Below are 25,465 nucleotides of genomic sequence, written 5' to 3' on the forward strand. Positions count from 1 at the left end.
TGTAGTTGGCTTTCGAGCACGTGCTATAGCACACGAACTAACGATTGCATTGCCTGCCTTCATGAACTAACTCAGCCTTGCCAAAGCTCTCTTCTACAGTCTACCCACAGTATACACATCATGTACAACTTCTATGTTAGAATCTAATCTAATAAGATCTAAATGGTATATCTATTCATCTACTACTCGATCGCACCTTCGGCGCCATCAAGCATCTCTGCATTTTCCTCAAGAAGTTGATCGCACATCTTCAAGAGCTCGTCAGCAAGCGGAGGGATGCCAGGATTGCGGTTGTCATTGTAAATGTGTGCGTTCACTGCTATCTGGGCCACGTCACGCCTGAATCCCTTCCTGTTTCTGTACTCCATCTTCCTTACCTTGTCCCTGATGGTACCAAGGTCCATTGGATGATCTATGATGTCAAGGTAATCAGGAGCCTCTTTCGTCTTCACTGGTTTAAGAAACATGTATGATACAGCAGTGTTTCTCCGCAAGCAGTCAACTACCTTTTCCAGTATGTTGGAGAGCTCAACCTGCATTAGGATGGAAACAAATTAATCAAGCTCAAATTACTCCTGTAAGAAATATGCTTATATACAACCATTTGGCCACTCTCAGAATACCTAAAGTTTGTCAAGTTTTGACCACAAATAAATATATCTACTACAACAGAATAAGCAAATGCTTTGGAGACAAACATTACTAAGCAATGAAAACCCCCATTAAAACATATAAATAGTTTGCGTTAAAAAAAACATATAAATAGTACCTCTCCTCCTCTGTGCCGTTTAGATGTCCGATGTCTTTCAGGTACCCTTCTTTCATCTTTGTATGGCTTACGATAAAGTAAGGCTGCCTCTTGAAATTCAGGTTTTCTCTTTCCCTTGATTTTATTTTTTATCCTCTGGAGCCCTCCCTCCCTCTTTTCATGTATCCCAGCTTCAATTAGCATGTGTTCCTGCATATCTCTTTCCCCTTTGAAAGTAAATGGGGAATTCATCTGGCCGGCTTGTCTGTCGGACCAATCTTCTCTGATTTTGTTCTCGGGACCTGATAATTCAACATTTTTTCTTGTGGGCTCCTGAATAGTACTAAATTGAACATGTCTTTGTTGGTCTAGAAGACCCTTAGGCTGCTTGATGGTGATATTCTTGCTAGGAATATTCTTCCCAAGTTCAGCAGGAGGCTGAAATACAACAGATGCTTTTTGAATGTCCGGAGGATAATCATCAAACTTCATCTTATTAGACTTAAATATCTTGTCAGCCTTTCCAGTAAGTCTGAAGTCTGTGACATCCGCAATGCCTTCAACAGAAACTAGTGAACCAGACGGTGACATGTTCCGCTCCAAGGACCTTTGAGGTGCCCCACATTTGAACTTTACTGTACATTCAGGTCCTTCGGTTTCAGTATCTTCAAATGAGACTCTAGTTATCAACTTCTTGCTCAGCGTCGTCTGGCTTGCTTGATCCAAAGGATTAAACTCAACTGAATTTGTATCCATTTCTGCATTTTCTTGATCCTCCCCATACTTTGGGCACAGTTTGTTGGTCCACATATGCCCAAGCTATAAAACAAAACAAATGACAAAGATAGAGTCAGACTCATAAGATGATGAAACAATTTGCTTTACTGTGCCTACATGACCACAAGCACCACAGGTAAAATTATCATTCCTTCCGCACTGTCTCTTTTCCAGAAAAGAAGAAAAGGCACGAGTCACAATAGCAAGATAACATCAGCTTCGACATGAATGAATCATAGAACTCTCAACAAAGCTCAAAAGTTTCAAATTTTAGTGGCACAAATATCTGCACTAAAACTTTAATAGGTGTGATGCCAAGCCAAGAATTAGCACAAAAGCATGACCTTAATAAATTACAAAATATAAACAGTATCCCCACTACTCAACTCACTCTTTATGTTTACTTTTTATGCAACCTGATGGGTACAGACTACGGAGACCACCACAAGTACAACCATATGGTGCCGTTCGGCTGGTCACAAAAGCCGGCTTGTTCGGCTTCTTTTTTCAGCCGGAACAGTGTTTTTCTCTCACAACAATTAAGCCGGAACAGTGTTTTTCAGCCAAATTCAGCCCAATGAACGGGGCCAAATGATCGCTTCACACCAAGTATCATTACAACCAAAACAATATAATTACATGTAGCATAGGTGGGAGTGAAGCAAAACTTGTTTTTTGAGCGAAATATACAGCAGGGGAGGCCCCCACTGTGAATTTTATTAAAACCAAAAAGAGGAACAACACTGTACAAAAGCGACACGGCAAGGGAAGGAGGAGCTACACAATAAGCAGGCCCTGGGGAGGCAGAAGAACTAGGCTAGAGGGACTATACAGCAATCATGTCATGGGCCAGCATGGACGCACGTGAACAGTACCCTTGGGGTACTGTATCCCTGGTACTTGGTACTGTAGCTCCCGGAGGAGTCCATCTAGGTCTAGGTTTAGGAAGAGTCTAGAAAATAGAATTGCTTGTAAGACAAGTGAGGTTGGGTCCTCCCTATAAATATGAGGGAAGATATAACTATTAAGATTAAGCAAAAATAAAATAGGGGTAAGACCCTAAAGCTCTAGCCTCCCCCGCGCTTGAGCCGTCAGAAGACATGCTGCCCTCCCGGCACCCGGAATAGTCACATAAAATGGGTTTGATGCCTTCGACCCTCAACCAGGGTTCATCGACCGCGACCCAGGTTCGTGGGTTCATTTTCGACCAAAAGTGTAAAAATCTCTTGCAAGTAGTGTACCATGTTCCACGACTCCGTACCTCGACCCCATCAGACCCAGAAACTTTGTGACTATGGCCCGGACGGCTGCAGCCTAATGCTGCTGCTGCCCCCTTCCTCTCTCTTAAGGTGCGGCTAGCCCTAGGGTAGCCGTTCTCCTCTAATGCCCCCCAACCCACCCCCCAGATATTCCCCAATTCTACCCTCTAATCCCTCTCCCCTGATGCAAACCATTACATCATCGCTTTCAGGTCTAAGGGCAACCTACCTTCAGCAAAAGAATTCCCAGCCTGCATACAGTAACATAGCATGCTAGTTACTAGAGCTTGTTTCTTCTAGTACATCAAAAAATCATAGTAATAGACAAACAACTGGACCTAGGCCTCAAACATTAGATGGAGAGTAATAACTCTTTCACCTCTCTTGGAGTGCTCCCCTTTGAGGTCAATGTAGCAGTATGACCTGACATTCTAATCATTTTCCCAGTCTCACTCTGCTTTGATTTTGTGGCACCTAGATCATACATAGATGTTTCATAATTTGTCATTTCCACAGGTCGCTTCCTTCCCTTCTTACCATTACCATTGTCTGTCCCATAACAGGCCATCAATCATAAGTACAAAGCTGTTTTTAAATAAAATAAATACATATGAAGAAATAACCACCTTCAAGCAGTTTTTTTGCCAGAGAGGCTTCTGCTTCATCATCTTCAATTTCACCATTAATTTGAATTCGAGTTAGGCACCTTCTCATTTGAAGCCCTCTCATTCCTTCTGCTTTATCATTTACCAGGCCTGCTTTACCAGTATCTTCGTCATCAAATTCTTCTGCATCTAGCAAGTTCTCAAGATCCCCAGCAAATGAGTCCAGATCATTGTTGGCTTCTGTGTCACTCCCATTGTCAACATCTATAGCTGAAAGTGACTCAAGTTGTCTGTCCCAAATTTCCTGGCATTTCTCTCTAGTTTGCTGCTGAGGCTGCAGAAAAGACATATTTTGTCCGCGCGCAAACTTACTAACTGGAATTTCATCAATAGTAATTCCCAATGCAGCTTTCTCACTTGACAGCTTCCTCACCATAGTAATGAGATCCCACCTTGTTAAGTTGTGAACTTCTGCTTCTGGAACGCCAAATTTTAGGAGCAGCTATATACAGCAATACATTAGTGGCAAACATTAGTAAGAAAAATTTAAATATTTGTTAGATTTAAGAACACAAGATTCATCAAAGCAATATATATCTAATTCACATTTTTTACTCTCCTAGACAAATACCATACTAGAGACAAATACCATACTCTCCTAGTATGGTATTTAACTCCGCCTATGGTGGGGCGCCTTTGGTGTCCCAGCATAGCAGGTCCCAAGCCCTGGTAAAGGAGGAGGGTTGTGTTAGGCGTGGCGAGCCAATGTAAAAACTTAGCCACTTAAATGGAGATGAAACCCGAAAGAAAATCGTTGGGGCGTAACCCTCTTAGCGACGCGCCATATCGGAACCCGGGTATGGTGTTAAATGGGCAAGGGCTGGGTCGTCACCCCCGTGACGCGCCGTGTCGTGATCTGGGCATGGTGTCAAGTTACCAAGGATCGGGTCGTCGCTTCCTTAGTGGCGCGCTACATCGGCGCCCGGGTGTAGTGAAAAATGAGCAAGGGTCTTCGCATCAGAGTCGACGGGTGCGAAGGGTAAGGAAGCTAGTCGAACCAACTAGGATCCGTTTAGGTAGTTGGAATGTAGGGTCACTTACAGGTAAGTTAAGAGAATTAGTTGATACCGCGACTAGGAGGCGTGTAAATATATTATGCGTTCAAGAGACTAAATGGAAGGGTCAGAAGGCGAAGGAGGTGGACAATACAGGTTTCAAGCTTTGGTATACAGGGACAGTCGCGAATAGAAATGGAGTAGGAGTTTTGATTGATAAGAGCCTCAAGAATGGTGTGGTGGGAGTGAGAAGGCAAGGAGATAGGATTATCTTAGTCAAGCTTGTCGTTGGTGATATGGTCTTGAACGTAATTAGTGCGTATGCCCCCCAAGTAGGCCTCGACGAGAGTACTAAGAGACAGTTCTGGAAAGACTTAGATGGCCTGGTTAGAGCTATACCTAGTAGTGAGAAGCTTTTTATAGGAGGAGATCTTAATGGGCATGTAGGTACTACAAGCGCAGGTTTCGAGGCAGTTCATAGAGGTTTTGGGTATGGTAGTAGGAATCAGGAGGGGGAGGAAGCTCTAGACTTCGCGGTAGCTTTTGACCTGATGATAGCCAACACTTTCTTTAAAAAGAGAGAGTCTCATCTAGTGACCTTCAGTAGCGGACAACACTGTAGTCAGATTGACTTTGTCCTCGCAAGAAGAAAGGACAAACGAGCATGCTTGGATTGCAAGGTGATACCAGGGGAGTGTGTTGTTTCTCAACATAAGCTTTTGGTGGCAGATTTTCGTTTTCAGATGCGTGCCCGTAGGGATAAACAAGCTAAGATTGAAAGAACAAAGTGGTGGAAACTGAAAGGGGAGACGTCAGAGGTATTTAGGGAAAGGGTTATCAAAGGAGGCTCTTGGAAGGAAGAAGACGACATAAACAATATGTGGGACAAGATGGCAACCAACATTCGGAAGGTAGCCTCAGAGGTGTGTGGAGTAACCAAAGGAAGGGGACGTGAGGCTAAAGATACTTGGTGGTGGAATGAGGAAGTCCAAAGGGCTATTAAGGAGAAGAAAGAATGCTATAGACGCTTGTACCATGACAGGAGTGTGGACAATATAGAGAAGTATAAGGTGGCAAAGAAGACTGCAAAGCGAGCTGTAAGTGTGGCAAAGGGTAGAGCGTACGAGGATCTTTACCAACATTTGAGTACGAAGGAAGGAGAGAAGGACATTTATAGGATGGCTAGGGTTCGTGAGAGAAAGACACGGGACTTCAACCAAGTTAAGTGCATTAAGGATGAAAGGGAGCATCTCTTGGTAAAGGAGGATGAGATCCGACATCGATGGCAAGAGTATTTTGACAAATTGTTCAATGGTGAGAATATGGACACAACCTTTCAGTTGGATGACTCTTTTGATGACACCAATAGGCGCTTTGTGCGGATAATCCAAGAATCTGAGGTCAGAGAGGCGTTGAAAAGGATGAAAGGAGGTAAGGCGATGGGACCGGATGGTATCCCAATCGAGGTGTGGAGATGCCTCGGGGACATAGCTGTAGTATGGTTAACCAAGCTGTTCAACCATATTTTTCGATCGAACAAGATGCCTGATGAGTGGAGGAGAAGTATATTGGTACCGATCTACAAGAATAAAGGGGATATTCAAAGTTGTACAAATTACCGAGGAATTAAGTTGATGAGCCATACTATGAAGCTATGGGAGAGAGTTATCGAGCATCGCTTGAGAGCAATAACGCGGGTCTCTATGAACCAATTTGGTTTCATGCCCGGAAGGTCAACCATGGAAGCCATTTTCTTAATAAGACAAGTTATGGAGCGGTATAGGGAGAAGAAGAAGGACCTACACATGGTTTTTATTGACTTGGAGAAGGCTTATGATAAAATACCAAGAAATGTTATGTGGTGGGCGTTGGACAAACATAAAGTCCCAACGAAGTACGTCGGGCTCATTAAGGACATGTACAGCAATGTTGTGACTAGAGTTCGAACAAGTGATGGAGACACAGATGACTTCCCGATTAGGATAGGACTACATCAAGGGTCAGCTTTGAGCCCTTATTTGTTTGCTTTAGTGATGGATGAGGTCACAAGGGACATACAAGGGGACATCCCTTGGTGTATGCTTTTCGCGGACGATGTAGTGCTAGTTGATGAAAGCCGGACAGGAGTGAATCAGAAACTGGAGTTATGGCGGGAGACTTTGGAGTCCAAAGGTTTTAGACTTAGTAGAACTAAAACTGAGTATATGAGATGTGACTTCGGCACTACTACTCGGGAGGAGGAAGATGTTAGTTTGGAAGGTCAAGTAGTGCCTAGGAAGGATACCTTTCGATATTTAGGATCAATGCTACAGAGGGACGGGGATATTGATGAAGATGTTAGCCATAGAATCAAAGCAGGGTGGATGAAGTGGCGGCAAGCGTCTGGTGTCCTATGTGACAAAAGGGTACCACAGAAGCTAAAAGGCAAGTTTTATAGGACGGCGATTAGACCTGCTATGTTGTATGGTGCAGAATGTTGGCCTACGAAAAGACGACATATTCAACAGCTAAGTGTCGCGGAAATGCGTATGTTGCGTTGGATTTGCGGTCATACAAGAAGGGATCGAGTTCGGAACGATGATATACATGAGAGATTAGGGGTAGCGTCAATTGAAGAAAAGCTTGTCCAACACCGGTTGAGATGGTTTGGACATGTGCAACGGAGACCTACAGATGCACCGGTGCGTAGTGGAATCCTAAGTCAGGATAGTAACGTGAAGAGAGGCAGAGGAAGACCGAAGTTGACTTGGGTAGAGGCAATAAAAGGAGACTTGAAAGGATGGAATATACCCAAAGACTTAGCCTTAGATAGGAGTGCTTGGAAGACAGCTATTCACGTGCCTGAACCTTGATTGCTTCTGTTGGGTTTCAACTCTAGCCTACCCCAACTTGTTTGGGACTTAAAGGCTTTGTTGTTGTTGTTGTTGTAGACGAATCAACAAGAACATAGAATCAACTTGGCCAATTTTACACAGCATGGGAGATCTACTTCTACATTGCAAAAAAAAAAAGACCCGAGTGTCATTGACATGTGGGTAAGTGCCACTGGTAATTTACACCCCATAGTATATTCATCATTTAGAGCCAATTGTTATGGAGGGTTTCAACATGCTTTCTTTATACCCATAAAAATAAGTCTTAAGGACCTTCAAATATTAACACACATACGTTGACACTGAAACATGTTGCATGATTTAAAGGTAAATCAGCAACAGTAACCCCAGCCAATGTTTATACTAAATCAAATAGGCTCTGCGGTACCTCTCTGGCTGCATTATTGCTCAACCTGCGGAGATCAGCATCAGTTCCAGTTACAGTGGTACCTTTTGCCACAGCTGACTTTTTCTTGACATAGCTGAATCCAAGCCCAAGACCAGATGGATCACCGAAACCAGTAATTTCTAATCTTTCTATATTCTTCCTGTCCTGCACATGTCCAAGGAAAAAAGAACTGAAATTTGAGGAGAACATGTACCAATAAATCTCTCTAGCTATCGAAGGATCAATGGAGGTGGTCACAGCATTGTTATGGATGTTGCTGCCTGAGCTGACAGGGAAGAGGGCTGGGAGCCAAAAGGGGCATTAATGGATGTTCGAATTATGCTGGGTATATAGGTCTTGTTGATTGGAACCAGATAGCTACCAATGGCGGTCATAAACCTAGCACCTAGAAAAGAGTAGTGGCATCAAAATCTTCAAATTTCAAACCCTACTTTTGATAAACCGGACACCATTTTTTTTCTTAAACATGCAGGAGAGCTGTGTATCTTTGAAGAATATTACACCATTTTCTTTCTTCTGTGCTGGGTCGGCTTGCAAAGTCTCACCCCCCTTTCTGATGAGACTTCTTTTAATGATTGGTGGGACAGAAGCTCAAGGGTGGTGGCTCATCACTTAAGGAAGGGCCTCAACTCCATCTTAGGAGCCTGGACTCTGTGGAATATTCTCTGCGTGTTAATGGTGAACCTCCTAGCCTAGCTAGAACACTGTTGCTCTATAGTGACGAGCTTCATTTTTGGGTATGGCTGGGGCACGAGCAGTTGTGAAGCTACAGAAAATTGAAGGAGGGTGCACTTGCCTTATGGGTGCATAGACTTGTGTCATAATATATGGTGAAATGTTAGTCAAAATCACGGTTTTTCAATTTTTGGGGGATGCATTTGCAACCCCTAACTACATTATAGCTTCATCCCTGGGCACGAGGTATCAATCAACTCCTTGCCCGGGGACTGAATGTGTATTAATTTTGGTCATGGTCATCTTGAACTCTTGTTAAGGACATGTTTGTTTAAGAACCTAGTGGGTGGGAGTAAGGGTTTTTGTATGGGTTCTTGCTCCATTTTTCCTTATGATGATACACAGCTCTCCTACTTGTTCGAGGAAAAAAGTAAGAACGGACACTTACAAGTTACAACACAACCACCAGAATCTCCGTAGAGAAATAAGAGGGGGTTGCAAAAGGAGAATAAAAAACGATCACCTGATACAAAACAATCAACCATGACCTAACAACTGGAGTAATCAAGTTAATCCTAAATCATGACCTATGCCCAACTCTTGAAGCTTTTTAGCTCCAAACGGGCACCACAAATTCATCTCCTCCCTAAAAACCAATGGGCCTTCATGAGAGAAGGGGAAGCACCCTCAGAAACACATTTGTTTCAAGGGAGCCACAAAGTCCAAGCCCCTAACTCGACTTTTAGGGGGGTAAAACAGCCCCCGGGCATTTTTCTGAGAAGACCTCACACAGGTCGAGAAGACCCCTGAACACTACACAGCGGCACTGTAGCCCATGTGAGAACGACCACAGCTGGGGCCGGACCTTAGACCTGTGCTTTGGCATGGAATAGACGAGGGGATTTTTTTTAACCCAGCATGAAATTTGCTCCCACGGGGAGTCGAACCCAAGACCTGAGGAGTGCTACTCAAGCCACCTAACCAACTTAGCTAGAGGCCCTTTCGCAAATAATGTGAACAGTTCATTCCAAAACATACAAGTTTTGCTGATTACTAAATAATCGACATCCCACTACCTATTTTATGAGTCCTGCAACACAAAATAATATTATTATATGAGTTCAAACAGAAGTTTAAGTTGCCAAACTAAGCTAGATACAGTTTCCCATCAAGGCCCCTGGCCCCATTTGGAAATGGGGGTTGGAAGAGGATCCGAATTCTTATGATTAATCCCCACCCCCAAACCCTCTAAGCAGGTCTTAGACATTTTTATCCCAACGGGCTAGAGGGGATTGAGGTGGCCCTATCTAGAGAATACTGCATCGAACAACCAACCTTGTGCTGTTGTGCACCCAACCCAACAGGCCCCAGGGAATATGTGATCAAGGAACCGTCAATTCATGGCTTGAAGGTTAATAAAGTATTCATGCTAGTACAGTATTCGTTATTCCTGAAATCAACTCAGGAAAGAATGATGTATGAATTGAAGGTTGTTTTCAGTCTCGTGAAACAGATCAATTATTACCAACAGTAACTGGTTTTAGGTCGGCATTGAATGAACAGTATGTTGCACCTAATCACATCAGTAAAAGTTTTTTAGTGAAATACCTGATTAGTACAAGTAACAAAATTGCTGGTAAGATTCCAACTAGTAATTTGTAACTCTCTCTCAATATGTGCTGCAGCAGCAAGCTCGATAGTTTCATCAGGAAGTTGATTCATGGCGGAAGCCAGACCAACCGGATGAGTAAAATTTACAATTCCTAATTGCTTGAGACGATAGAGACCAGCTTGCATACTCTCATAACAGCATACCTGAAGAATGACAAGCCAGTTGAAATAAATTCAAAAGTCATGGCAATGTTTTTTAGGGAAGCGCAAAAGAAATAATGCTACCAAACATTTATTGCATTGCAATGATAGTCTATTGCAATGATCTCACTCAAAACTGTCTATTGCAATGATACAATTTGATTCAATCTTTCAGCATTAACACAATCTCAGGCTTTTAATAATTCAGAGACGTAAGTATGTTTGCTGAAGGCTACTTATTTACATCATGAATATACTGGCAACTAGTCTTGATAATTTTGTGCTCTTATAAATTTAGAAAAAAAAGAACACAAATACCCAACCAAGGGTACTCCAACCAGTTTGGTTTTGCCAGTTAGGTCGAAATACTTGAACCTTAGTGTGAAAGAACACTGATCTTTGCGAGTTGCACCAGTTAGGAGCACCAGTCCATTAGTATAACAATATACATGGAAATGTGTCACAGATAAGAAAGCTCAAGGACATAACTGATTAAAACTTGATTTTTAAGGATCTATGTGGCATCTTACAGGCTTCATGGTTAATCCATCATCATTAAAATTACGAGACTTGACTTCGATTGTCATTATTTCAGCCATTAGAACTTGTCCAGATAATATCATGGCCATCCACCAAGACTTGACCACTTTACAAGTGCCCACAATGTTCAACAACTCTCCGGTAGAATGACAAGTTTGGGGACAACATGAAGTCTACTAGCTATACTCCATGATACTCTGAAATATATAGATCTCTAGCTATAAAGAAATCTAAAACCATCATAAAGAAACTTAGCTACCATTACCCTCTGTTTGGGGATGCAAGGGGGATTATTTCAGAATTGAGGGAAGTCGATTCCCTAATTGAAGTTAATACAGTACTTTTTATCCTTCCACTCCAAGATCATGTGTTAATATCAAGAGTTCAGTACAAATTGAAGACATTTAAGAAACAGATCATTCCAAACAGGAACTGAGATATTGCACACAAATTTATGCAACGAATCGGTGCCTTATATATTTATAGAAAAGGATATATAGGTAATAAACCATGCTGTTGTTCCTTATAGACAGTGAAATGTGATCAGCTCTCACATTTCCTTGAGATATGAGGCTTATCATCAAGAAAGAATTGATTAACACAAGTGTAAGTGTCACTTGAAGAAACTCACACTTTCCAGTGCCAATAATCTTTTCAGTTCTTCCTCAGATGGAACCTGGAAATCAGGTCTCTTTGTCCAGAAATGTCCCTTTGGTCCTTTCTGGAAATAAACATGCAGCACAGTGTTAATTTTAGTTAAATCAAAATCCCCAAAACTGGAAAAAAAATGGGAAAATACTAAAAGTATGTATACATACAACTTCAGGAGAAACAACATGTGATAAACATCTAACCTTCAACTCTGCACAATGCTTGAGTCGTTTTCTCACAATGGCATCTGTCAAAGGACTTTGAATAGGTAACTCATCAGCTCGTATCTGACAAATGATGCCAGGACTCTCCCTAGCTCGAAACTCACGATAAACATATACAAGCATTCGATTCAGAAGATAATTCTGCACATTTTTTGTCCCTGGTGAAAATACTTCCATATGAGGTTCCTGCCAAGGGAACAGCAATCATTTATCATTTATGAATGTAATGAGAAGAGTTATCCCAAACAGATCAGTCCTGAGGTAGGGTGAGTACAAGAAACAGAAACAAGTATATATGTATGACAATATGTTTCTAATAAATTATTCTAGCAATTACAGTGTAATAAAATCCTTACAGTGGGGGTCCCCTGCTGTATTTAAAGCTCAAAAAAAAAGATAGAAATAAAGGGCAAAACAAGTACCATTTACATTTTGATGCCAAATGCTATAGGAAGTTAATATAATCAAATACGATTTATTTTCAATTGTTACACAAAAAATATCCAAATTCATTTGCAAGTCATGTCCACAGAAATAGCGTGTAATTTAGTAGAGAGTTCCATTTATTTTTTTGAAGGTTAAGAGTTCCATTTATGTTATCACAAACTGTTTTTCTTCAACAAATGGCAACACATCACCAGAGTTTAGGACCTTTCAAAGCATGTAATTTAGTAGAGAGTTGCATTTATGTTATCTCAAACTGTTTTTCTTCAACAAATGGCAACACATCACCAGCGTTTAGGAACTTTCAAAAGTGCAGCGCATGCCATGGCAAAACATGACAAAAGCAACTTTTAACATGTAATTTCCAAAGGTAAAACAATACCTACATCACTGAACTTCATACCAGAACCATATCAATACACAACATGAAAATTCCATGATGAAAAAAGTAAAGTAATGAAAAAACATGATGAACAAACAAATATTCTATTACAGTAACAGCCTGATTACCAAAAAGGCCTGAATAAAAATTTTACAGCTGTGTTCAGAAAAATGTTGACATACTTATACAAATTATACCCTAGATAATACAATGGATATTAAGAACATGATCTGCACAGCAAGGCAATGCAACAATTCAATGTTCAAACCATCCATCAAATTACGTTTAAAAGGTATACCGTATACATCAAAGGTATACATCAAATGCATACTCCATGACCATCTTCGTACAAACAGCAAGAGGTAAAACAAAGCTTCAGAAGTTCAGATTGCACATCCTGCTGATAAAGAATACAGTAGTTTGGCAAACGAGCTTACTTCTTGGCCAACAGCATAAACCTTATCAATACGGCGAAGGAAAAGTGCCCCTTTGGCCGAACGGACTAAAAGATAATCTCTTGACGAAACCAGGTGAGGAAATATAGGTGACCTGTACATGTTTGTTTCAAGACAAGACTGATGGGAACCAGAACGTATGTGTCCCAGAAAAGGAGATATGTCAGCCGGATCAATTGCAATCACTATACCCATTCCATCACTGTTGTTTTGAAGTGATGTAGCTGTCTCATCAATACACGAAGTCTTTTTGTAATATGTACACAATCGGGCTCCCATTCCTGTATTTGAAAGTAGTAAAGGCCTCTCCTCACAGTATCTGTATTGGAAGTGCCAGAAAACAGAATTAATACAATAGTGAAGGAAAAATACATAATTATAATATTGCATTTACATAGCCAATACAATCTTCAACGTATTGAACATCTTGTATTCTTGTTCACCAATTGACTAAACTAGTAAAAAAATATCAACAAAAGTAGCAAAAATAAAAAGTATACATCTTATAACTGACCAATTTCCAATAATTAAAGAGCAGATCAAATGCCTATTTTACATGACAGGTGGCTGAGCAAATACTAACATGATGCACAAACATTTGGCTGAACTGGCAATTAAATTCTCATTTGTTGAAGTCACAGATGTAAAGTCCATTGACATTAATGCTTCCATCATACAAAAAATGAAATAAGTTAGACTTACTCCATCAAAAATACATGTCCATCCTTAACGGACAAGTCAACTTTTTTCCTGAATGCCCCAGGAGGACGTAGAGGCTTGTCCTCACCAGGTAACATCTGTGCTTTTGGCCATAGATTTACTTTGGTGCACACTGAATGCAGAATAGAGTTAGGTCGCACATTTTGCATAGCCAAAGAGATACCATCCTGAAGCTCTTTTCCAGAATAAAACAACTTTATGCTCTCAGAATGTTTGAATTCTGCATATAGAGGACATCACAAATCATAAAGAAATATTAGTAAAACTGAAGACTGAAAGAAGTGGTCATCTTTTTTTTGCTTTTTGTTTTTTCTGGGGGTGGGGGATAGTAGCTTTAAATTGCATAGGAGAATATTTGAAAGAAACCACCCACAAATAAATACAAGGTAATACTAAATAAAATAAGCAAAGAACAGAAGAAGAAATGAGTACTAGCCTAGTTTCTTTGAAATTTTTAGTTTCACAGAGACCGGAGTTTCGTCTGCATTGACCATAAGCTTGATTCCTTTTCCTCCCAGAGTCATCACTATAGCAGTCATTCTTCCATGGCTAACTGCAGTTCCATGCAGTTGAGCAGCAACTTTATTTTCATGCGGATACCACTTACCTTTTGGTCTATGAAAGCTTGCAATCTCCTTACTACAGAAAATTGAAGTGCAAAAAAAAAAAGGTAAGAAATGAAGTGGGGAAGAACGAAAAATAATATACAGTTCAGTAGGTGATGTAAAATGGCAAATCGACAACAATGGTAACGTTTGGCTCCATTGCCAATGGGGAAGCATGAAAATTGGGTTCCCTTGCTTTACTTTTCGCAGGTTGCATAGGGATTTCCTTGCTTTTGATGGAGAGCTAAATTGGATGTCCTCTGCTAGCAAGGATTTCCTCGCCCACTATCGAGGTTAGACAAGGAAAGTGAACATGCAATAGAGATATAGAGCATTAGAGCTCAAGTAAGAAACTTGTGTTAAATATAAACAGACCCAAGGTCTGAAGTGTCAAAATATGCACCATACTTTGGGCACCGAGTTCCACAATCTAGTAATGCAAGCATCCATTGCCATGCTACCACACAATGCTCACGATGCCATCCACACCAGCAGAAGAATTTAAATACTCTTAATTTAATTTTGTTGTTAGCATTATCTCTAGATTGCATGCACATCTCTAATTGAATGAAGCAAGATTGCAAGAACAGCAAGTATCAAGCATCTATCAATGAAAATTCGCTGGCTACAAGTATAAGCTGATATCCAAACGTTCAAGTTCTAAAGTTGTGTCTATTATGTACTTATTATGTTATGAACAGAAGCACAGACTACAGAAAACCCAGTAGTACTAACCAACAACGTCAAAAGAGCTACTACTTAAAGATGGGACCAAAGGCACATTCGAGACGACAAAAATCCACATCTCTAGACCAGTCTGTGATAAGTGGACATCAGAAATGTATGCTGGCCTGGCCAGATATCACAGACACATCCTCATGTTGTCCATCTCTGATTTCATTTCAGACTCATTTTCTTTTGCCATCTGTAATTTAGGTGTCATCTTTTCATGTTTTGTGATAGTGCAAAATCCTGAGTCGAAAATTAGTCCAGACAAAGTATCCAAATAAATTGTCAAAAGGATTTCTACAAGACAACAGAAGTGGCAACTGCTTTCTCAATTTGATATCACTGATAAATTCTCCCTCTGTTCTAAATTATAAGTCGCTTTGACTTTTTTGGTACATCCATTTTACTATGTATTTAGATATATAATATATGTCTAGATACATAGAAAAATGGATGTACTAAAATAGTCAAAGCGACTTATAATTTGGAATGGAGGGAGTACACTTTAAATTGAATACAAAGAAAAATCCAAACAAAGTTATTCATGGTTATGCTGTTGCCTAACTACTAGTTATTCACCACATTGTAATCCTTGTCACCTTGATAAAGTAAGCAGTACAGAGAATTAAATATTCACTGAGACTTATGAATACAATAGAAGATTCTGAGAGAGAAGGGCAGGGTGGCTCATACTTGCTCAGTTTTGGTTTCATGGTTTGCAGCTTCTGAGCTGGAGCAGAATGCACCACCTTTATGCACATTGAAGCACCTTTTTTAGTAAGAAACTTAGCTTGCTGCGAGAATTTCCCATTACAATAAAACTTGTCATTTGAGATGTTGAATTGATCACTCAGTGAAATCGATTGATTGCCAAAATTATCCGCTGATGATGCTGAACTCTTCATTGACGGACTAACAGCAATCATAGTAGGAGCATGAGAGTGGATGCGGTCCACTTTCTTTCCATCCACAGTCTCAAATAGCATCTGATCATCTTTAAGATCAAATATAAGTTTAGGCTTCGGGGTATCCACACTAGGATCCCAGATAATGTAGTCCCACCATGATCCTTCTAATAATTCCCTGTTCAGTAAGCAAAGGTTGTTTAACCGCTGAATGGTCACAGGTTCTGTGTGGTATAAGGCATTATTGTCCTGAGCAGTCTCCTTTGTCAGTGGATGGTAACTTTTCTCAGGGGCATGGTGATTAGCTGCAGCAGGCATTTCAGTAAAACCAAACTGATCTATTATTACTGGAGAACCATGCCCATTGATTTTACCTTTCACAGCACAGTACTGAAAGACATGACCATAATCCTTAGCCTGATCTCCATTGTGAGTGTCCATGCTCTCTTCATATATTGCACAACCTTTTAAGCAAGGCTGACTTTCAGTTGCTGGTGAATTATCCCAAATGATATAATTTTCCCAATCATCATGCTCAAGTGGATAAAAATCAGGACAAACAGGAGACCACTGAGCACTAGGGATATCTTTAAGTGAAACTTTCATAGGTTGTTCAGAAAGACACGAATCCTTTGGCCACAAAGTGACATCAGAAACAGAATCAGCACTGTCACTCTCAACAAAATCTGCATCCATTTGGATATGCTTTAAATTTGAGATATTTTGGATACTGTTTTGGAAAAATATTTCCTCATCTTCTTCAACGATGTTAGCATATTTAGCGATTTGGAGCTCTGGAAGAAAGTTTGGAACCAACAAAGAAGACATCAGATATACTCAAATGTTCTGGCCAGGAGCACTTTTATAATGTCCAATAATCTACAAGATGGTAATCAGTATTTGCTCAGTCACTGACGTCTTTCTTTTCAGCAGTTTTCTATTTAAACTTCAGAATCACATAGTTCCATTCATATAGCAGCAAAACAAAGACCTACTATATCATTTTCCAGGCATATAAGTAGAAATTTAAGCAATGGCCATCTGTCAATGCAGCATTTGCAGCAAACGCCTATCTGGCCAAGGAAGATATTGTTCAAAGGCATAGGGCCATGTGTAGTGCGAGGTAATTCAACAAGTGCGTGAGTGGTGGCTTCTGTGTGTTGGCTCTATGACCGGTGTTTGAGTTGGTCCTATGACCAGGTTTTTTGGCACCATGGGTGCCTGTACATAAAACTCTATTTCCTTCTTAATTGAGCGGCAGAGCTCCTGCCTTTACTTTAAAAAAAAAGCATTTGCAGCAAAAAGGATCAACTCATGAAAGGAGAAGTCATATAGAAGAAGATTGGATCAACAAATGCATGTTATTTAATGAGGGAATAGAACAGGAGAGGCCCTTGCTGTGGTATATTATTATGAAAAAAAAATCAGGAAAAAGAACATACACATGCCAAATGGAAGAGAAAAAAGAAGGAAAACTAGAGGAAAAGGAGACAGAAAAAGAGATAAGTAGAGCTACTGTACAACTGTGTCAGGCCAACTCATAAATATTGTCTCTTAAGGGATCTCTAAAAGTGCCATGCAACCCATATTACCTTTATTCACTGGATGTGTATAGTGCTCTGTCTTCCTTTTTCTTGCAGGCACCTCAGCACCAAAAATTTCAGAAAACCTCAGGATCACACCCCCATCCTCTATGCACAAAACAGGGAGGGAAGCTGCAGTTTCAGACCCAAGGTAACCTTCTTCAGTGCCCATTTCTCTCTGGTTCATTATACAAGAAAGACGATTATATTAAGACATACTCGGTAGATCATTATAAGAACTACAGATTTAATAGAAAATGTTGGGTCCACTGGTTACAGGGCATAAATGAGTATAATTCAAGGTCAAGACGTGACAATACCTGCAAAAGTTCATATTCGAAGTCCAAACATTCCTCTGAATGTGGCAACAAACCAACATTTTCTGTGGCAAGATTAACGTCTGAAGGCTCCATAACTGGCTGCTCAATTAAAACTGCATCCGAAGAGAAAATGAGGCATAGAAATACGACTGTTAGCAAATAAAGTATAAATAACTAGAACTTAAACTGAAATTCAGCAGCGTTAACTCCAACACTTAGGTTGCTATATTTATTTTGAAAAAATATGTTCTCAAGAATCAAAAACTAAATGTTGTGGCTTTAATGCTTTAGCAAAAGGTATTGCAATGTTCTAACTAGATTCTGTTCGTTAAGAGTGGTGTCTATGTGAAACTTTGACCCAAAAATAAAAAGGATAAAAAGGGTGGTCACTACCCTGCAGAATGGAAAAGGCAGCACATGCATGTTAAGTGTGAAGATCCTATCTAATAGGGCCTATATGCCTATATATAGCCATGAGGCTATCTATATATAGTGACTCCTTCACCTGTGGAGATCATCTTCTGAAAATCCCCAGGTTAGTATCATGGTATCAGAGACATGGATTAGGGTTAGGATTAGGCTACTCTAATTCACCCACGATCCAATTTTTCTTTACCTTGGGATCCATCCTGTCTCTTCGCGGCGTCGTCCGCCTCGTCTGTTCAGCTCATCGCCGCACATCCGCGCCGTTCGCGCGGCCCGTCGGATCCTTGTCGCGTTCGCGCGGCCCGTCGTCGATCCTCCGCGCCGTTCGCGCGGCCCGTCGTCGATCCTCCGCGCCGTTCGCGCGGCCCGTCGTCCTGTCCGTCGCCGATTCTCCGCACCGTCCGTGCGGTCCTCCTCCGCGCGTCAATTCGCGCGACTCGTCGATCCGCGTGAGTCGGTCTTCCGCGCGATTCGTCGCCAGATCGTCTTCGTCGTGCCTTGTCCGCTCGGTCTTCCGTGCGAGCAGAGGACGCCAGGCCGTCCTTATCGTGCCGCACGAGTGGCTCCGTGGTTCTGCTCGTCCATCAGAGGTTTCTCTGCTCTGCTCTGTTTTTCCTCTGCTGCTGCTGTTGCTGGTCTGCTCTGTTGGCGGTGGTCTGCTCTGTTTTTCTATTCAGTGGTGCTTGTCATCTGCTACTGCTTATCTTGCACAATGTCGCAGTCGCAATTACTGTCAAATGCCATTGTTTTTCCTCTGAAACTTGATGGTCCATCTAATTATCGAGAGTGGGCTTTCTTTGTCAAAACTGTACTGCGTGGACATGGCCTTGCATCTCATCTGACAAATGATCCTCCAACTGACAAGTCGGAGGATGGTTCTGGTGCTGCTGCCGTCACGACTTGGACTAAGGATGATGGCCGAATCATGAGTGCCATAGTCACCAGCATGAAACCCTCACTAATGATGAGCCTTGAGCACCATCAATCTGCTAAGGAGATGTGGGACTACTTGCAGGGGAGATATGTTCAGAACAGTGGTGCACTTTTGCTTACTCTAATGTAAGGACTTCATGATCTTCAGCAGAATGAGATGTCTATCGAGGAGTATTATACTGCTTTTGATCGTCTGATGGGACCTTTTCTTTCCATGGTTCCTAAGTGTGAGACAGGGTGCTTAGGCTGCTGTGATAAGAAGAATAAGTTCATTGAAAAATTCCTTATATATCAGTTTTGTCATGGTTTGCGGCCTGATTTTGAGTCCAGTCGTAAACAGTTGTTAAATGCTTCCACCACTCCGTCTATTTCTGATGTGTTGTCCGCCTTGATTGCTGAGGAGACACGACTTAATTCTCAGTCTCCTGTATCAGTACCTCACAGTGTTCTGGCAGCCTCTCACAAGACCAATACAGTGAAGGGTAACTCCTTTTCGCCTTGTGTTCATTGCAAGAAGACTACTCACCGTTCAGAAAATTGCTTTGTTCGGTATCCTGAGAAGTTAACTGCTTATCGCTCACGCCATCCCAAGCAGAGTGGTCATGGCGCCGGTTCAACCCCTACAGGCTCTGTGCCTGCAGGTTCCACCCCTACAGGATCTGTGTCTGTTGCTGCTGCATCACCTGTTACTGCTCCTTCTTCTTGGGTGCTTGATTCGGGAGCCTCTTTTCATGTGTCATCAGATCAGTCACAGCTTGTTGCCTGCAAGCCAATTGCAGATGATGCCTCTATTCAGACAGCAGACGGTACATCCTGCCACATTACTCATCAGGGTTCTCTTTGCACCTCTAATTTTTCTGTACCTAATGTCTCGTTTGTACCTCAGTTGTCCATGAATCTTCTTTCAGTTGGTCAATTAACGGATCACAATTGTTTTGTTGGATTTGATGACTCATCTTGTTCTATTCAGGATCGTCGCACCGGGGCTGTACTTGGGACTGGCCATCGCCGTAGAGGTTCTCATAGCCTCTATGTTCTCGACACTTTACGTCTTCCTCACTCTACTGCCCATGTGTCACCCGCCGCCGCTGCTGCATCTTCATCAAGTACATCGCCATCGACTTCATCTTTCGCCAAGTGGCATCATCGCCTTGGTCATTTATGCGGGTCTCGTTTATCCACCTTAATAAACAAGGGTTGTTTAGGTCCTACATCCATTGAGTCTAGTTTTCATGGTAAGGGTTGCAAGCTTGGAAAACAGCTGCAGCTCCCATATTCTACTAGTACTTCTCATTCAGCTAGACCTTTTGATATTATTCATTCTGATGTATGGGGTCCTGCACCTTTCGCTTCCAAAGGTGGTCATAAATACTATGTTATTTTTGTTGATGATCATTCTCGATATACTTGGATTTACTTTATGAAACATCGCTCTCAGTTGTGCTCTACTTATCAAAATTTTGCTCGCATGGTGCACACACAATTTTCCACCCCCATTCGAGTTTTTCGTTCAGATTCTGGTGGAGAGTATTTATCTCACACCTTTCGCCAATTTTTGACCTCTGAAGGCACTCTTGCTCAGCTTTCTTGTCCTGGTGCGCATGCTCAAAATGGGGTTGCTGAACGGAAACACCGCCATATCATAGAGACTGCCCGCACACTTCTTATTGCATCTTTTGTTCCTTCTCATTTTTGGGGAGAAGCTGTGTCCACTTCTATTTATCTCATCAACAGACAACCATCATCAAAATTGTCTGGTCAGTGTCCTGGTGAGGTTCTTTTTGGTACTCCTCCTGACTATGACCACCTTCGGGTTTTTGGCTGCACTTGCTATGTCCTACTAGCACCTTGTGAGCGGACTAAGTTGACTGCTCAGTCAGTTGAGTGTGTTTTTCTGGGGTACAGTCCTGAGCATAAGGGTTATCGTTGTTATGACGCCTCCTCTCGCCGCATTCGTATATCTCGTGATGTCACTTTCGTTGAGGATCGTCCTTTCTTTTATAACTCTTCTACTCAACCATCCCGTAGTTGTACAGAGTCAACATCCTTTCTGTGTCTTTCTCCTATACTTAGTGATGTTGACCCTCCTACACAACCCGTGTCTTCCAGCCCACCTAACACTTCTGTATCTTCTCCTGACACTTTTGAAACTCCTCCACTTACTCATGTCGATCCTCCCCCACTTTCTGAACCTTTGTCTTGTCAACCTCCGGTCCAGCAGCTCCCATCCTTTGACAAACCACCTGTCCACAAATACTACACTCGTCGTCCCCAAATCCCCACAGCCACTTCTTCGGCCAGTCCTGCTACTCCCGATGTTGATAGTTCTGTTAATTCTGATGAGTCATGTGCTTTTTCTGATGAATCACAGGGTGGTCTGAGATATAATCTACGAGACCGTGCTACTATTGGGCCTCCTGACAAATATGGTTTTCCTCGTGTCACTGCTGTTGTGGAAGAGCCAACCACTTATCGAGAGGCCTCTAGCATTCCAGAATGGCAACTTGCTATGTGTGAGGAACTTGCTGCACTTGATCTTACAGGGACCTGGGATATTGTTCCATTACCATCGCATGCTGTGCCTATTACATCCAAGTGGGTCTTCAAGATTAAAACCAAGTCGGATGGTTCTATTGAGCGATATAAGGCCCGTCTAGTTGGTAGAGGTTTTCAGCAAACTCAGGGCCGAGATTATGATGAGACATTTGCACCTGTTGCTCATATGACTACTGTTCGTACTTTAATTGCAGTGGCTGCTGCTTCTTCTTGGACAATCTCTCAGATGGATGTTAAAAATGCCTTTCTTCATGGTGATTTAAATGAAGAAGTTTACATGCAACCACCTCCAGGTGTTAGTGCCCCTCCAGGTTATGTTTGTCGTCTTCGTCGCGCTTTATATGGTCTTAAACAGGCTCCTCGTGCTTGGTTTGAGCGCTTTGTCTCTGTCATTCGGGCTGCTGGTTTTTCACCTAGTGATCATGACCCTGCCTTATTTATCCACCTCTCCTCACGTGGACGTACTTTGCTTCTTTTATATGTTGATGATATATTGATTACGGGTGACGATGCAGACCACATTTCTTATGTCAAGCAGCAACTTGGTGCACAATTTCAAATGTCGGATTTAGGTCCTCTCAGTTATTTCCTAGGCATTGAGGTCAAACAGTCTGCAAAGGGTTGCTATCTTTCTCAGTCCAAGTACATACAAGACCTTATTACTCGTTCAGGCATCACTGACCATCGGACAGCTACGACACCTATGGATCTTCATTTGCAGCTTCATCCCACTGATGGTACTCCTCTTAAGGATCCATCTCGATATCGGCATATTGTGGGCAGCCTTGTTTATCTCACTGTTACTCGACCTGATATTGCCCATGCTGTCCATATTTTGAGTCAGTTTGTGAGTGCTCCTACGACCGTTCATTTTGGCCATTTACTTCGTGTCTTACGGTACTTGAGGGGGACATCATCTCGCAGCTTATTCTATGCCCGTGACAGTCCACTTCAGCTTCATGCTTACTCGGACTCCACTTGGGCGAGTGACCCAACAGATCGTTGCTCTATCACAGGGTACTGTATTCTTCTTGGATCCTCTCCTATTGCATGGAAGTCCAAGAAACAAGCTGCTGTATCTCGTTCTAGTGCAGAGGCAGAACTTCGAGCACTTGCCACCACTACTGCAGAAATCGTATGGCTTCGATGGTGGTTGACTGATTTCGGAATTTCTTGTGATGCTGCCACACCTCTTCTATGCGATAATACAGGAGCTATACAGATTGCCAATGATCCTGTGAAGCATGAACTTACCAAGCATATTGGCGTCGATGCTTTCTTCACTCGCTCTCATTGTAATCAGCATACCATTGCTCTTCAATATGTGCCATCCGAGCTGCAATTAGCTGACTTCTTCACTAAAGCGCAAACTAGAGAGCAACATCGGCTTCATTTGCTCAAACTCAATGCTTCAGATCCTCCATTTCCACCTTGAGTTTGAAGGGGGTGTTAAGTGTGAAGATCCTATCTAATAGGGCCTATATGCCTATATATAGCCATGAGGCTATCTATATATAGTGACTCCTTCACCTGTGGAGATCATCTTCTGAAAATCCCCAGGTTAGTATCAATGCATACCCATGAGAACAAATAGAATCACAATATAAAAACATGTGAAGCCTTAAAATATTTTAATCAATAGATGGAAGAAACAGAATCAAGGGTAATAGGGCAACCAAAAGGTTGTAAGAAAACGAATTATCGCTAATATATAAAAAAAATGCAAAGAAACAATTGGGGATATGGTTGAATACCATCAGAAGAACATTTTTGCACAGCACTATTAACTTGGGAGTCGATGTCATTGGTCGTTCCTTCATCTTCATCATAGTTATCCTCACCAAACACTGATAATGTACTATCGACTGAAGTATACACTGCATTTGATGAGAAGTAATATTTTTTAGATAGAACATTGTCTTCCTCTGTAGGTGCTTCAACTTCAAGTCCATCATATTCTTCATCAATATCTTCAAAGTCAACAGTATCTTCGGCCTTCTCATCAAAATCTACAGAACAGAAAAAAGATCAGGTATCGAATAGCGTGTATAATTAGGCAAGGAAGAACAGGATAAGGCTGTCAGAAATGGCAGGATCTGGATTGCCAAACTGAGTCAGTGAATAATCTAATGGACAAGAATCATTCATTTAGCTTTTATGAAAAAGTTAAGCTTCACTAACCTTGCTCAGAGGAATCAGTTGGTGCTGGAGAAGACCTGACTAACTATTAAGCAACAAATAGTTAGCATGTTTGACAAGGACACAGTGTCAAATGAACTATTATCATGAGATAGCATACATCAATGTCTTGGAGGGATAGGCCCAGCTCGTCTGCCAATGCAAATATGTGTTCCTTCACATCCTAATATAATACAATAGAAATAAGAAAATGCAGCATTCCAGTAATCTTATGAACACAACTGCATAATGCCTTATTTTTTCACAGACAGATTCATATAACCAACTGGGTTCCACACTACAGCACAGCATTCAGACACTGGCCGTAAGTTTAACATCAAATCCTACGAGTATCACGTAAAGACATTCAGCATATGGATATACTCAAAAGAACTAGCTGCATGTTATCCACAGATATGGTAGATATAGCAAAATGAAATAAAAGGGTCAAAACAACGAAAAGAATCCAAATATTGCCTCATCAAAACAAATTCAGAAGTCAAAAGGAGTATACCTCATCAAGATAGTCAGCATCTAGGTCGCCAGAATCATCCACATTACCGAACATGAACCCCAGGAAGTAATTCCAGCCACCAGGCTCTTCGTAATCCTCATCATCTGTAAGGATGGGTCATGGGTTTAATCAAACTCTGCATTTCATCAATTATACACAGCTTGATAGGCCCAGTTTCAGCACAACCTCCTAAATTAAATAGGAGAAAGGTTGGAAATTGTACACAAATGAGTCAGGACAAGTTGACAACGATATGGTGCATTCCCAGACAGCAGCCAGCTTCTGTGAGTTCGAAACATAATAGTGAAGTCCAACATTGAATCCGTCCAATCCAACAGCCGTAATCAAACACAGGCACGGTAAACACGCGCCTACCAAATTACCAATAGCACCCCCAACCGAATCGCACTAGACCTACGAGCATCGCAGCAGTTCACGACGCTAGGTACCGGCGATCATCGACTCGCGGCAGTACAGAAACCGAAACACATGCCCCGCAGCGGCAAGGCGACGAGTCGAGCTCACCTGCGGCGCTGGCATTCGGGCTCTCGTTGTTGTTCATGATGGCTGCGCGCGGCTGCGGCGGCCCCACACGGCCGCCTCCGCCCACCGCCACTGGACCGCGACGGCGCCACCCACTAACCACTGGACGCCTAGACCGCGGCACTCCCGAAACCTCGATCGGCGCCGGAATTTCCTAGCCTAGCGTCGCCGCGGCCGGATTGGAGGAGTGAGCCCTTGTTTAGTTTGCGAAATTTGGATTTTGGGTTGTAGCACCTTCGTTTTTATTTGGCAAATAGTGTCAAACATTGATTAATTAGGCTTAAAACGTTCGTCTCGTAATTTCCCACCAAACTGTGTAATTAGTTTTTCTTTTCGTCTATATTTAATGCTTCATGTATAAGTCGTAAATATTCAATGTGACAAATACTGTAGCAACTTTTTGGATTTTGGGGTGAGGGTAGACAAGGGCTGAAATAGAAACCGCGGGAGGGAGGGAGCCGTGGAGGACGGTTTGCGTGAAGTGGAGACTGGAGACCGAGGCCGAGGCGGTGCGGCAAGGGGCCGGGCTGGTCAGTCTGCTGGG

At 42.0% G+C, this 25,465-nt stretch overlaps 1 protein-coding gene across 1 annotated transcript; it reads right to left on the reverse strand.

Annotated features, from left to right (window-relative positions):
• Positions 1–25,075, reverse strand: LOC136507624 (transcription initiation factor TFIID subunit 1-like). The gene is made up of 20 exons (XM_066502291.1): positions 24,904–25,075; positions 24,379–24,482; positions 23,986–24,048; positions 23,868–23,910; positions 23,441–23,695; positions 17,772–17,884; positions 17,461–17,629; positions 15,657–16,662; positions 14,066–14,268; positions 13,612–13,849; positions 12,892–13,228; positions 11,608–11,814; positions 11,385–11,474; positions 10,010–10,216; positions 7,706–7,870; positions 3,411–3,891; positions 3,156–3,333; positions 3,014–3,035; positions 770–1,567; positions 1–533 (listed from the first exon to the last, which is right to left on the reverse strand). The coding sequence occupies exons 1-20, from the start codon at positions 24,938–24,940 to the stop codon at positions 183–185; spliced, it is 5,067 nt and encodes a 1,688-aa protein (XP_066358388.1). The 5' UTR covers positions 24,941–25,075; the 3' UTR covers positions 1–182.
• Positions 25,076–25,465: the final 390 nt, after the last annotated feature.

Source organism: Miscanthus floridulus, chromosome 15, assembly GCF_019320115.1.
Source record: "Miscanthus floridulus cultivar M001 chromosome 15, ASM1932011v1, whole genome shotgun sequence".
NCBI classification, from domain to species: Eukaryota; Viridiplantae; Streptophyta; class Magnoliopsida; order Poales; family Poaceae; genus Miscanthus; species Miscanthus floridulus.